Below are 14,986 nucleotides of genomic sequence, written 5' to 3' on the forward strand. Positions count from 1 at the left end.
AAAAGTAATGCATTTAATTATTTCAGTCAAGAAAGCAGAAACATACAGTATACAGTATATACATACATACCAGTATGTATTCAATTGGTGTATTAAAAGTAATGCATTTAATTATTTCAGTCAAGAAAGCACAAACATACAGTATACAATATATACATACATACCAGTATGTATTCAATTGGTGTATTAAAAGTAATGCATTTAATTATTTCAGTCAAGAAAGCAGAAACATACAGTATACAGTATATACATACATACCAGTATGTATTCAATTGGTGTATTAAAAGTAATGCATTTAATTATTTCAGTCAAGAAAGCAGAAACATACAGTATACAGTATATACATACATACCAGTATGTATTCAATTGGTGTATTAAAAGTAATGCATTTAATTATTTCAGTCAAGAAAGCACAAACATACAGTATACAATATATACATACATACCAGTATCAATTATTCTGACCATTGAGTAATCTGAATTTTTAAAAATCCCTCAGATTTTTTATTTTACCAATTATGCAACATACAGTATTACATTTACATAAAAACAGAAAGCAACTGATGATGTAATTCCTTTTTTAAACAAGATGATATGTAGAAATGCTGAAATTGGTTCAAAATATGTTGCATTTAATTATTTAATACAACAAAATGTGCACCATTATGCATCAATATTATATATTTAATTGTAATTCTTTCCATCAAACAAATGTCTTTGTGGGCTGATTAATTGAATGTCACATTAAAAATGATTAACAAAATGATTAACAATATATCATGTTCCATTTTTTTTAAAAGGTCTGAAAAACTGGGAATTTTAACAAGAGTGTGGATACTTTTCAGTGATTGTGCAAACTGGAGAGGATGTTGAACATTTTGCTCATACACCATAAAACAGACCGTGTTGGAGAAACTTATTGTTATAAATGAGTGATTATGTTACTGGTGCTGATGCCTATTATGAATGTCATGAATGCAGATTCATTGTGAGGGGAGAGGGAAGGAATATGAGTCAATTGTTGACACATTTTGCAAAATAAGAACTCAGTGCACAAGGCTTTACTCATTAATTAGATCTATGTGGGTCATAACTAGTGTCATCTCTGCAATGTTATGCTTGTGGCTTGTGCAGTACAAGTATCAGCAAAGGCCTGAATATGTAATGCCGGGAAACACACAAAAACCTCTGAAAATACTTATGTTTTCACAAATATACACTTTACTATTTTGAGTGTTGGATTGAACTGAATCATCTTTCAGGTCCACAAACTGCTTTTGGGATTATCCAAATACAATAACTATAAACTGTATAAGAATAAATGTTTTTAAGGTTTTTGAGGGAAAAGGAAGCCACCTTAAAAACCAGCTTGCATAACTGCTCATGTTTCATATAAAAGAGAGACGAAGTTATGATCATTGGTGCAACATTGTTGTATTGACAATCCTGATCCTAAAGATCGCCATTTAAACACCCCTAATTTTTTGATTAGAAAAGGAAACACTTATATTGGATTTCATTAAATGTCTCTGTGGACACATGGTTGATCATGATTACTTTGTTTTGATCAGTGGTCATAGTAACACCTATGGAAAGAGGGAATCGGATCCACATCTCTAACACACAAAGAGGTGGACATAAAATTAAACAAAAAGATTTTTTTTTTGGTTTCTCCAAAAAAATATTGGCATAATGAAAATAGCCAACTACCAACAAAGATAAATAACTGTTAAGTGGTTAAATACATCAGCTAGAAATTATGTGAACTGTGAAATAGAAACAGTTTTAGGTAAAATGGTAACATCTGCATATGAAATGGGAATATGAATCCATTAAAAGCCTGAAATCACAAGCTGCATACTGATGAAGAGACTCCAAATTCCTGATAAAGAAAAAAAAAAGCCAAGTGTGATCATTGGTAAGGTGAGTAGGGTCCTCCTACATGTAGTGGCTTCTAAAAGACAAAAGTGTGCCAGTTGTGAAAGAAAGATCATAAGTTGTTTATAAGCTCTAAAATCTACTTTGGATCAAATAGGTCTTCACTTTTGCTCTGAAGGAAAATAGAGTGCGCTAAATCCAAATCTTGTCATCTCGATATCACAGTATCCCAGTTTTCCCATATCATTAAAAATGCAGCATTTGCTGCAAATCCAGGCTTCCTACAGGAATATAGTCACATTCAAAATAATATATTCTGTGACAATGGTTCCGAATTTCCATCATTTCATGGCTTACCCCAGTGAGCGAGAGGGGGGAGTAACTCCATACATAATGTTGAGCACTAGGGAGCACCTCCATTTCATCGCCTCCTCATGCTGCATAATCAGAGCAGTTGTTTCCAACCTGCAAACCACGCTGAGGGGCTTCATGGTTGGATCTTTCTGGCATTCATAGAAGAAATTTTAGAAATTATGTTAAAGGACAGAAACTATCACTGGTTTTGCTGAATATGTTTTAGCAGAAAGCTGAAGTCTTATTAATGGTACTATAAGAGCAGGAAATTAACAATGGGAAATTATAAAAATCTTGCAAAAAGAAACAATCCATATTGATAAAAATTATAATGTTAGGTTTTATTTAAAGGGAACATTAAATGCACAATTCACTTTTTTATAACTTAAATACATTTAGTTGTGTATTTGGAGTCTCTAGTAGTGCATAAAAGTTTAATTTAGTCTCTCCTGGTGCTGAGTAGATATTTTTATTTTCTGTTTGTGACATGTTTTTCAATCTTTCCAGTTTTCTCTATTCCCTATTTAAATTTTTGAAGTATTCCATCATGGTATTTGCTGGTGAATTGTTAAACAATGTCATGGACGTCCAGCAAACAAATTTCTCAAATCTCATATTATTATTTCTCGCAATAATTTTACAGTCCAACTTCAAGTATCCTGAAGTTAGAAGTCAAAACATTTGGTTGTTGAGTGTAGTAACCCACATAATTCATTACACTGTCACCCAGTATCAGAAGGTGGGGAAGAAAATGCTATAATTCTTGGAACTTTACCAGCAAGTGGGAAAAGTCCTCTTTGTTTGCATACATAATGCAACAAAGAGGACTTCAAGGATGAGTTCATCAGCAACCTTTGTCAATATCAGAAAGGATTTGCCAAAAGATTTTGTCTGATTAAGAGGTTAGTTTCTTCTGTCTATGAAAATGACATACACAGCAAAGCAGTAAGCTGCAACTGATTTTAAAATGACAGCAAACTTTACTTGAGATATTAATTTATTGTGCTTATATGATGGCCTAGCCATTGTTTTGATAGCAGTAGCTTCATGCCTTTTGCTTTTGTAAGCACTCCGTGCTCCCTTTCAGCTCCTTGAGGACATAAACATGCTGCATGTTTTGAAAAGCATTATTACATAAAAACTCTGGCATTGTTTTGGCTGTTTTTGTCTTGGGGAACACATGATCTAAATACATTCAGTGACGTTCTTGTCGCTAGTGTTAGCTAACTCACAAACTATGTTGAGGCCATGTTTAGAAGACATGTTTATTCATAATGTATTATCATTTTCTGGCTCAAACATGTAAGGCTGAATGGAGAAGTCTTGCATTGTTTGGGAATAAAAACTATGGTTTTAGCAAACCACCGCATTTCTGAGCCGTCATGTACATTGAGTCACGCCAGTTCCCTTTGTGAATGTACATAGTATGAAAAGTCAGCGCTGACTGTAGTGAATCAGAAATAATGTCTGTCAGATATCCAATTTGAAATTTACTTCACTGCAGGAGTAATCCCGGAAATTTGGAGTGAAGAAGGACTATCCAATCGACACAGTTTTAGGGTGGAGTCAGATATCCGACTTGGACTCTCACTAACAAACCAATCTGTAATCTGATTGGGCTGTTACATTTGTGACTGACATAAAATTGGCCAATCAGATTAAAGAAAGAAAATTCAGGCTCGAATTATTTCTTCCGGGTTAAAACTCGCACACAAGCAAGGAAACTTCAGCACAGTTTTACATGTTTTGCTTTGTATTTGCAAAAGGATCATAACAGAAAAATAGTTACTTTATTTAATTTTTATGAATACAAATCTTGTTTTACACACACAAACAAATTATCATCTATGGATGCTCAAGCATAAAATTGTCAGACATTTTGGTTTACAACATGACAAGATTTATTTACAACTACATATTCTGGTTTACAAGCCTAAATGTATATACCATGGACATTTTACATGCACACATTTCCATCTATCCATTGTGAAATCAGATATTTTTGCCATTCTATGCTACCATGATACAAACTGCAATTTGCCACAACACAATTTGATAAGTACATAATATTTATGACAAGAATTTGTTCCCATAGTGAAGATGCAATAACGAGGAGTTCAGACCAAAGTGTTCCACTTTATACAGACCACCACTGAATGAATTAAATGTGAAAAGGAAGGATTTAAAGAGATATGTCAACTTTAAAGCCATTTCTTTTTCTATTGAACATTTTTAAATAAAATTTTAGTTTGCTTGTTTAAAATGTGTCATGTTTCTTATTCAGAGTTCTATTACTGTCAGAATTTAATGAGTAAAAAAGAAAAGGAGAAATCACATGTTAATCCTTTGAAGTCACTCAACCCTATTAACAAAGGCAGTTACAGTATGTAGGTGTGCAATATGCAAATGAGAAGGACAGCAGCAGCATTAAAAATCCTATGATCACTTTGTCTATGTGGGGTACACAAAAGCTAAATGAGACACCCAGAAGCTGCCAAACAGGCTGAGAAGAGAAAACTAAAATTGCAGCTGCAACTCTTCTGAAAAAAAAAAAAACAAACAAAAAAACACATCATCTGGTGAAAACAATAACATCTCTAAAATAATTTTAGCAACACCACGTCTGTACAGTTTGCCGCAGAAGTGCCACATCCACAAATCACTTCTGGGACCAATAAACAAATAGCTGAGGGCTATTAAACCTCGATTCAGCTCATACTCATCTCCTCCAGAATTACGGGGAGCACCTGCCGCCCTCAAGTTTACAGAAATGAACCCACCGAGTGGCACAATACAGCACAATTTAGAGGCAGGAAAAAAAATTAAAAATTCTGGTGCACCAACCAAAATATTAAAGGCTCCATTTCTCAGTTGGTTAGGTTCCAGTTATTAAAAGTGCTGTAAAAGTAACACAACATCAGCCTGCTGTTTCCTTATAAAATAAAGTTGGATGAGGCCTGTGCTGATTAGTAGCATAAAAGTTTATAAAGATCTTAAAATTAGGGTTTTAAATTCAATCAAATGGGACACAGAGTAACAATGATGTCCATGGACCACCTGTTGTTACACAGGTTCAGTCAGCTGGCTTAGAGAAGGCTTTGACACTTTGCTTGCAGCAAAAACAAACGTATGGAAATTCTTAGTATTTACAAAGATTAAACAAATGCCATTGAAACTTTAGAATGTCATAATTAATGTCACAAGAATATTGGCCTAAATCAAGATTATTGTTTTGTTATTATTGTGACGGTAAAACAATGGTATTTTTCCCCAAGTCTAACATATTGTGAGAATCTCAAACTGACACATGCATTTTAAAAAATGTTATGTGGAAAAATAATAGCGATATTAATCATAAAATTGGTTAGCTCTCTTAATTTGAAGCATATGCATTTCTATAGAGTAAAATGTTTCCAATTTAATGCATGAAATTAATATTATTTTGTCAGTTACGCAACATTTGAGTTGTGCGTTGCTTCTGAAGCAGTGACACACATGTGCAGTGAGGCCTGCAGTTGAACTTTTAACCATGTCCCAAAATGTTGCAGCTACCTGGCTCAGCTGATGATATAGTGTGTTTTTATACTGTCAACAGTGTAGTGAGGTCACAAGCTAATATTAATTTACTAAGACATTCAATGCCTGTCTGCCAGACATGCTAGATACACAATAATGTGACAAGGTTGTTGAGCTGATCAAACCTTAGATGCATAATTCTATGATGAACACAAATTCTTAAAAAAATTAATTTGATTTGAATCTTATGAAATCTGTAAGCCTGACTGTTGTTTGGCGGCTTAAAAATGCCAGTAATTTCTCTGCAGACACTTTGAGCTGACAAACAGAAAAATCTATTATAAAGCACTTTATCAAGAGGTTGGCACAGATGGCACACAGTTTGAGTCTCACAGACAGTAGTTATAATGCTATTGATTTGCACCTTCTTAAACTGTGTTCAAAACTGTTATGTATGCAAAACGCACAAGCCTCATCTGGAAATGTGCCATGTTAAACTTTAAAGCTCAAGCTTCTTCATCAGCCATGGGAACCACACTTAACTCTGTGGAGTCTAAGTAACATGGCTTCTAATGCAAAAAGGGGGAATATTAAATACAAATGTAGATCCTCTCTTGATGCAGCGATGCTGCAGAAGTGGGATGGAAGGTACACATGTCATCACAGAGCTTCCTTCCTGCAACTCCTCCTCTTCCTCTTGAAGCAGAAAGTAGGTTAATGTAGTGCATTATTGAATCAATAGTTATCCCAGCCTTCTGTATTCGGTCCTTCATGGCCTGTGGTCCAACAGGGTGCTGCTTCTCACTTTGAAGCATCATCATAAAATCCTTTGAATAATGCTTGACAAGGCCACAATTTTAGAAAAAAGTAATGAGCCAATCAGAGTTCTGTGGCAAATTTCACAGTTTTAGTCAAGCCTTGACCTACCAACGCTGATTTTAGCCAATTTCTATTCTCTTTAAGAACATCTGTCTATTATCTGAACACGCTTATGCTTGCAGGGTCGCGAGAGGGGTCGGTGTCTATCTCCAACAGTCGTACGACAAAAGGCAGGGTCTTTAAGAACATTAATAAAAATGAAATTCAAAGTATTTTTTTCTATCCTTCCTGCTGTCAGTGGTCATTAATAATTTACATTAGGAACAAAGGAAATGTTTCACTATGTGCGAAAGAGCAGTAAAGCTTTCTACAAGACAAAATTATTTGAATCTGTATCTTATCATGGCTCACTAACTAAGCATCTCTCACGTGCAATTCCTAACGAAAACAGACACTAACCTTAACTGAGATTTCCAATGTAACATTGGACATTTCAAAAAACATCATGTGTAGCATAAAAATTAAAACATAGAAATTAAAAACTCACATTACTACAACTTCACTACTGCTTCATTTTTAAGCCGCTTTCTGATACTGCAAATAACTAACTTTCAGTCTTTTTCCCACAGAAGCAATTTCCACACTGAAAACTGTTGGGTTCTCCATTCGCAGGTGATGCAATCACTGATCACATAAAGAGTTTCTTAAAGACCAGTCAGAGGTCTGTAAGATGATGCCTTGGTGTCTCTCGAAAGATAAATAACTGAGATCTACGCAGCATAAATGCATGCTTTCTGTGCAACATGAAAAGCATATTTTTTCACTAAAGTATGATCCTAAACCTTTTGAGAATTGCACTGAAAGGAAAATTTCAAAAGCAATGCCTTATGCACAAAAAAGCAGAGTATATAAGATATTTGATTTTAAACAGATATGTACAAATTATGTAATTTTCCAAAAATACTACTGACTCATATAATTGTGAGCAATTATGCATTCAACTAAAATCTGTTTACACATACATCTGCTTGGAATAATTATTTTTATAGAAAGAATAGACCTTAATTTCACTTCTGAAGTCTCCTGTGGATAAAATCTAGTCTCTGCTTTTTGAACATCACAATATAAATATGCATTCCTATGACTATGTAAGGTATCAACTTAGAAATAAGCAAACAAAGTAAATTTTACATGAAGTTTTCTCGGTAAAAATTCTGAACCTGTGTAGACCTTTCCTCCCTGCAGACACTGTGAGTCACCGTAGGAACAGCACAGGTGTAATAATGAGTCCTGCATTCCACCAAGGAGCGGTCCTGCTGTTGTACAGCCTGATTTGCTTTCATGACTTGCTGGGAAGCTTAATGTGCTTTCACTAATTTAAGGAGCCCACAATGCCTTGCCTGAAAATGATCAGTATATTGGGAGAAACTGATGAAACTAATATGAACTATTACTGGCAGTTCTAGCTAGTCTTATTTTAAAACTAGCAGGTCTAATACCTACAGCCACATATCTTTAATTGGGGAGCTGTTTCAAATAATTTGCTTTTATAAAGAAATCTTAGTTCAGGATATGGAAGGTGTGAAAAAAATCTATAACATTTTAGAGAAAGGGGTTTCTTTTAATCAAACTATGGCAACCCATTTGTTCTTTACTTAATAACTGCTCATTCAGGGCTGTACTGCCTGGGTAATCTCAGGGACGTAACAACAGCTGGAGAGCAAATTTACTTTGAGCTTCGGTCCTCCAAATTTCATCACCCAGAGTGACTCCATCTAGCCTGCAGAGAAAACTTAACTTACTTTTCTTCTCAAATTGCAAAAAAGGTCCAGAAATTTCCTCGGCTGAAGTAAAAAAAAAAAAAGCTTTTTATCATGTCAATGATAAGACTGCATACACTGTTGAGTGTACCATTATTTAGTTGGCTTTATTATGTGCTGTATTGACGAATAATGTTTTTTACTATAAGGAATCTCCTTTCTGTGTAGAGCTAACTCCAAACTTCTTAATTCCCTTTGGTAGATTTACCTTCTGGTTTCTACCTGATAAAACTGAAACAGATAATCTCTAAAAGATTATCAAAATGTAGCAGAAGAAATATGAGCTTATTTGCAATTTTTTTAACACAAAAAGTAATCCTGAAAATAATTATACCCTTCTCAATACTCACTGGAAAAATATTTTTGACCTTACGGCATTCACATCTTTCTTCTAATTCCTGAACGATTCTTTGCATGTTTCTGCTGGATTTCTCAATGACAGACTGACTGACTTTTTGTCAAAGTCACTTACAGACACAACAAAGACTAGTGAAAATGCACTTTACATCGCCTGATATTCCTTTTCCCCCCATGTCCAATTTAGCTTCAGAATGATCCAAAGCAGGAAACCATTCAGAGACTTGGATCAAAAAGCCGATCCGATACCTTTCTTCCGCAAGACAACCTTGAAGCTCGTTTGAACAGCTGTTGGGCAGAGATTCCTTCCTCTACTGAGCTCAAAAAAAAAGATCAGGAGACCCAGTCTGGTTCACCAGGAGGTGAAACAACGAGATCTGGAAGATAACGGCTCCCTGACTGGGAGGTTTTATCTATCAGAACGATTTTACAATAGATAATCTTGGGATATTTAGAGATTTGTCAATATTTAATAAGACTGACAAAGTATTGATGTATTGATATGAGTTAAAACAGCATCAATCTGCTATATTAGAGACAAAAGGATTTGATGAATAAACTAGGGATAATCCTGTAATGCCATAATTTCCACTGAATTGAAAAAATACTACCTCCAATACTGAACTTGCAACACATTTTATTCTCATTCATGAAACATTCTCCAAATCAGATTCAGCAGGTCAGACCTCAAAGTAAACCAGCTTCGGCCTGAAAAGGCCCGAAGGGTGCATGTCAAGTCACTTGCAACTTGTCTCTTGTATAAAATATGTCTTCATTTCTAAGTACGTTTTAATTAAATTAAGTGTTTCCATTATCTTGTGCATCATTATCTGACACCAACCTGCTTCACAGCTTACTGTCTCAGATCGAATTTTTAAAAGTACAACAACTTGTGACCGCAGCGGAGGGTCAGAAGAAAGAGATTTGTCTGAAAGCTGCGCTCTGCAGCTCAGCTTTCACCACCATCTCTTGCGTCAATCTCCCAGACTTGTTTTCTGTTGCTGAATTCATCTGTCATATAGCAAAGAGATGAAGGAAGGCTTCAAAGAAAACGGGCGATTTACAACTCAAACAGGGAGGCTGAAACAGCAACCGTGTTTGAGATGTTTGAAATGGAAATTACATCTGGCAAGAAACCTGCTGCAATTAATATTTCTCATCACCGCTTCTCCACCAACCATCAACGACCATTTAGGATTTTGTAACATTTACATAAAACAACATATCATTAAAAAAACAGCATTTGATACAGGTTGGATCTACACTTTGTTTACTGAATGATTTCCTGCCTGAATAAACAAACATATGCGACAGTTGCAGAGCCACTCCAGCAACCACAATCGAAATGCGCTCTGAGCAAACAGAGGCAGAGTGCTGTGGCCTGAGCCTGGGAGGTGCTGTTCCCCATCCAGACTGAGTCACACTCAGCTGCAAACCGCTCCAGTGCACATCAGAAATGACAGTGGGTGGAAACTTCTCGGACAACATCATTGAAAAGCAGCAGACGCGGTAACCTTATGTCACCAAACCACTCACTCTCCCTAACCTCAGAAGAGCTGCGACGGTCAAGTCCATAAATGTTGCGTTCTGGGCGAGTCGCGACGGACTTGTCAGAGTGTGAAGTCCGGCTAAACATCCTTGATTCGGTGCCAAGCAAGTAAACACAGCTTCTGTTTGTGCACGTGCTCGATTGAGACATAATATCACTGCTGCACACAGTGAACGTAGTGCATTTCATTTTTAACCCCAGCTTCAATAAATGTTTGAACTGATGTTTTCTTAATGCAAGTGGAAACCTATTGCATCATTAAAGTTTGTAAAGAAGAGCCTTATGTTATTTTTATGGCAGGGGAGAAGGGGTGATCGTGATTGTGATCGGTACAAAGTCTCCTGAATTTTAAGGAGATCAACATTTTTGAAGATGAGTTGTGGGCATAAGGTGAGCAAGAAAACAATGAAATTGTACACAATACTGAATTTGATTACGATAATTCGTTATATACATGTCTGAAAAGGGTCTACTACTGAGGTTTTTTAAGCATCACATTGGTTAAATTTGGTTAAATTAAAGATGGCACCAGACTGAGAATCTGGTATTAAATAAAGATCATCATCAGGGACAAAGAAGTTATAATAAAAAACTATACCATAGTTTTATAGATTACATACATCAGTGGTGTCCAAGCATTTTTTTCACCTGCTCAATAATAAACAAAACATGCAAAGTTTTAGCAAAACGAAACAGACCGATTTCTGTAGAAAAGGCTTTTTTTTCCTGTCAACATAAAAAGGCTGTTACACATTTGCTTTTTTTTTTAAAAAAAACTACACAATCAACATCTGCAGATCTTCGGTGTGTTTTTTTTTTTTTGTCATAACTGCATTTTCCCCCATGACCTTGGCTCACTCTCCTCCTGCTCTCTTCTCGTGCTCGAATGGACCTCTACACTGCGCTCGAGTCACTCTGTACAAACCACTTTCCAACTGCAGCAACATATTTTGCTGTAACTCCCTCAATTTGATTGACTGGGCTCATCACAGACTATATTCTGCACTATATAGTGTAGAAGTGCATAGAATTTTGAACTGGCAGGAAACATTTGTGAATAAAACTTCGTACTTGTATTGTTAGTTTGATGTTTTACATTTTGATCAGTTCTACAGCTTAGACACTACATACCAAAATTAGACTACCATATACATTATTTTGATAACACAAATCAAATGCATAGTCATTTACCTGAAACATTTATTCCTGCTTATTTGGTTGATTATGACAAACAGCTAAAGGGAATAATACATTACATTAAGCTAATAAAAAAAGCTGTTAATACCACAATATTGACCCAGTGAGTATGTTCATGCATTGTACAGTGCACTTAATATCTTGGTTGGCGTTTCTTTTGTACTAATTACTTCAAAGCAGTGTTGCATGGAGGCAATCGACCTGTGGGACAATTGGAGTAAAAAAGATGTTGCTTTAATAGAAGCCTTCAGCTCATCCTCAGCCCAATACCCCTGGATTCAGTCTGAGGTTTACATCAGTCCAGTTTGCAAAGTGGCAAAGTGGTAACATAGTCACTTAAATCAGGTATTATTGGCAGTTTGTATTGGTGCGTTTAAGCAGAGGAAAGCATAGTGCTCCAAAATCTTATCAACTGCTGCATTGACTTTGTAATGTATTAAAGAGAGTGTGCAAACACCAGCAAATCCTCAGTGGCTGTGGAAATATCACACTGGCCATTTGAATATCAAACTCTTGAATAGTGTGCTTTGGAATCCTCTTCCTGTTTCATGTGCACCTCTTTTGACCAGACTTTTTTCCTTCCACTTAATCTTCTATTAACATGCATGCATGCAGAACATATTGATTATCTGATGGGCAACTATAAAGTCATTAACGTTTAGGTCATAATATCTCAATAAAGATCAACTTTTACTTTTAGCCTAATGTGATATTTGAGAAACTGCATTCTGGTTTTCCACAGCTGTAAGCCATGATCTTTAAAATGAACAAATAAATGTTATGTCACAGTGACCAATAAACATATACTTTATTAGTTTTACTTATCTCATTGAATTAATTAAAAATAACTTCTTGGTAATATGTAATGCAATAAGGGAGCCTCAATGTCTAAGCAAAGCAGAAAGACACTTTTGCAACGCATTGGTCAAGTCTGTGCACGCCTATTCAAAATAAGATAAAAATGGGTTCGACTGTAGATTTTTATGACCAAATTAAGAGCTCAGATCTCGACTGACAAATTAAAACCCACTTGCAGATCGGGGGGGCACCAGCGGAGGTGCACTGAACCCCGGGCGTGAGTCCTGCCAGCGGAACGTCGATGTGTCAGGAAGTAGCAGAGCGAGAAGAGGGTCACATTCCGAAAAAAAACCAAACAAAGTCTGTGATTTAAAGTGCTAGAGCTTTAAACCTTCGCCCTGTAATTAACTCCAGAACAAACTTAGAGCACTCTGAGAGCCGCATGCCTGCCGAACAGTGCGAATCGCCTGGAAACTCCTCAGGAAGTTGAGGCGGATCATGGCTCCTCACTTCTCAAACAGTTACACTAATGCGCTCGGCTCTCGTCCTCCTGCCCTGCTCATGCTTCTGTCAAAACACAAGCTTCGCCTTTTGAAACTAAACAACACGAACTGTTCACTGTTTGGACCGCCAGCACGCTCCTTGCAGCTGCCTGCTGCGAACCTCCTGACACAAGGATTAGAAAGTAAAGTGAGCACTTACGGAAGGAGAGAAAAATCCCACAGACTGCCACTTTGTGCCCGATGTGTGGGCTGCTCGACAGCATCCTGAGAGAGTCCTGTGACTGGTGTAGGCGGTGGAGAAAGCTCACAGAGCATGGGCTTACTGGCAGTGGATTTTTTCTTCCCAATAAAAAAAGACAGGGTTATTCCTTGTCACAGTTTCACGGCAAACTGGGAGTGGGTTTGTGCTCAGCTAGCAGGCATCCCCAAGCTTCTGTCCAAGGCGCAGGGACGCGCTCTGCTGGCGGGATGAATTCAGCTGACAGAAGGTCTGAGCAGATGGAGAAAATCAGAAAAAAACACCCACACGATGCTTCCTGCTGCTGACTTCAGGTGCTCTCGTGAAAATCAAAACTGTTTTTAGTATTAGAGACACTAATTTACCTTGGGCTTTTGAATTTTGTACATGTTGAAAGTTTTTTTTTCGTGTGTGTTTACCTTTTTTAAAACAAAAACACAATCAAGGCACTCAAGGTAACCGTGTATTAAGTAATGAAATTGTGTGACCTCAGAAAAAGGCGTAATGTTGTTCACGTTTGATCACTTTACAGCTTCAAACTTTATTATATTTTGCATGATACTAGCATGTACAGTTAGACCCCAAATTGTTTACTCCTGGTAGATTTACATTTTAAATAATTTTTCCAGTTTAGATTTTCTTTCTTTTTTTTAACCAAGATAAAACCATGTTTCTACTGTCATTTTGTTGAACTCCCATCATTTGTGGCTGGAAGGGCCCCTGGTCCCATCACAATAATGTTTAGGTCTCTACACTGATTGTCTTCAATTAAGTTTAAAGACATGACTCTGGCTTGGCCATTACAAAACATTAATATTACTTAAAGTCAGAAGAAGTAACTTTATTCCTAAAACTAGCAGGGAGAGTGAATATTTTTTTAGTTGTGATGTGAAAAGAAAAAAAAAACAACTTTTTTTTTTACAGTTTAGAACCTGAGATGTCTGCATTTTATCCCGACCCCTTTAAATCTGACAACCCCAAATAAAATCTAGAGCAAGCATCTGTCTTTGTATATCAACTAATTAGTAAAGAGTCCAACTATGTGAATGTAGATGTTCTGGTAAAGACTCAGAGGTTTGTTCGTGAACTTTGGTGAGACACATCAGAGAGAAACTTGGGGTGAAGTTTGAAGCAGGGTTGGATTACAAAACAATAACCCAAGCTGCAGAAGTGTTGTTCAATCTACTTTCCAAAACGAGAAAGAATGTAGAACAACATGACATGACAGACTAACAACAGCTTTAATCAGTGAAGTAGTCACAAGTCATATGGTAACTCTAGAGGAGCTGCAGAGATTCCCAGGTGAGAGAACATGTCGGCAGGAAAACGTTAAGTCATACAGTCCTCAAGTGCGGCTTTATGAACAAACAATGAAATGAAAGCCACTGCTGAAAGGAAACCATAATAAGGCACAATTTATAGTTATGGGTTGGTGACTAAATACGATGGAAACCTAATAATGCACATAATCCTGAAAACACCATTTCTACAGTGAAAAACTGTGGCCGCCTCATACTTTGGCTGTGCTTTTCTTCAGTAGTGGTAGGGAAGCTATAGATACAGGACAATCTTGGAAGAAAATCTGCTGGAGGCTGCAGAAAACGTCAGACTTCACATTCTAACAAAACCCCTCTAAACTTACAGCCAGAGCTACAATTATTGGTTTAGATCAGGTGTGTTGAGGCAGAAACACATCTAGAAGTTGTAAGACACCAGCTCTCAATGACTGGACTTTGAAACTTGAGGTTTAGATCAAACTTTGATTGTCTGTTGGAATTCACTATTTAACTTAAGCTCATTAGGAATCTGTAGCAAGACTTAAAATTGAAGTTCTATCCAATCTGACTGAACTTGATCTACTTTGAAATAAATAATGAGTGCAACCTTCACTGCTTAAGTGTGTGATGGTTGAAGAGACACAACATGTGTAAATGCAGCAAAAGAGCCTTTAGGGAGT

At 36.5% G+C, this 14,986-nt stretch overlaps 1 protein-coding gene across 1 annotated transcript in view; it reads right to left on the reverse strand.

Annotated features, from left to right (window-relative positions):
• The window catches only part of b3glcta (beta 3-glucosyltransferase a), an 84,784-nt gene extending 71,537 nt beyond the window's left edge, over positions 1-13,247 (reverse strand). The window contains exon 1 of the mRNA XM_032545769.1: positions 12,991-13,247. Within this exon, the coding sequence (XP_032401660.1) occupies positions 12,991-13,054 (64 nt within the window). The 5' untranslated portion in view covers positions 13,055-13,247. The remainder of the gene's footprint in view (positions 1-12,990) is intronic.
• Positions 13,248-14,986: the final 1,739 nt, after the last annotated feature.

Source organism: Xiphophorus hellerii, chromosome 18, assembly GCF_003331165.1.
Source record: "Xiphophorus hellerii strain 12219 chromosome 18, Xiphophorus_hellerii-4.1, whole genome shotgun sequence".
Classification (NCBI taxonomy): domain Eukaryota; kingdom Metazoa; phylum Chordata; class Actinopteri; order Cyprinodontiformes; family Poeciliidae; genus Xiphophorus; species Xiphophorus hellerii.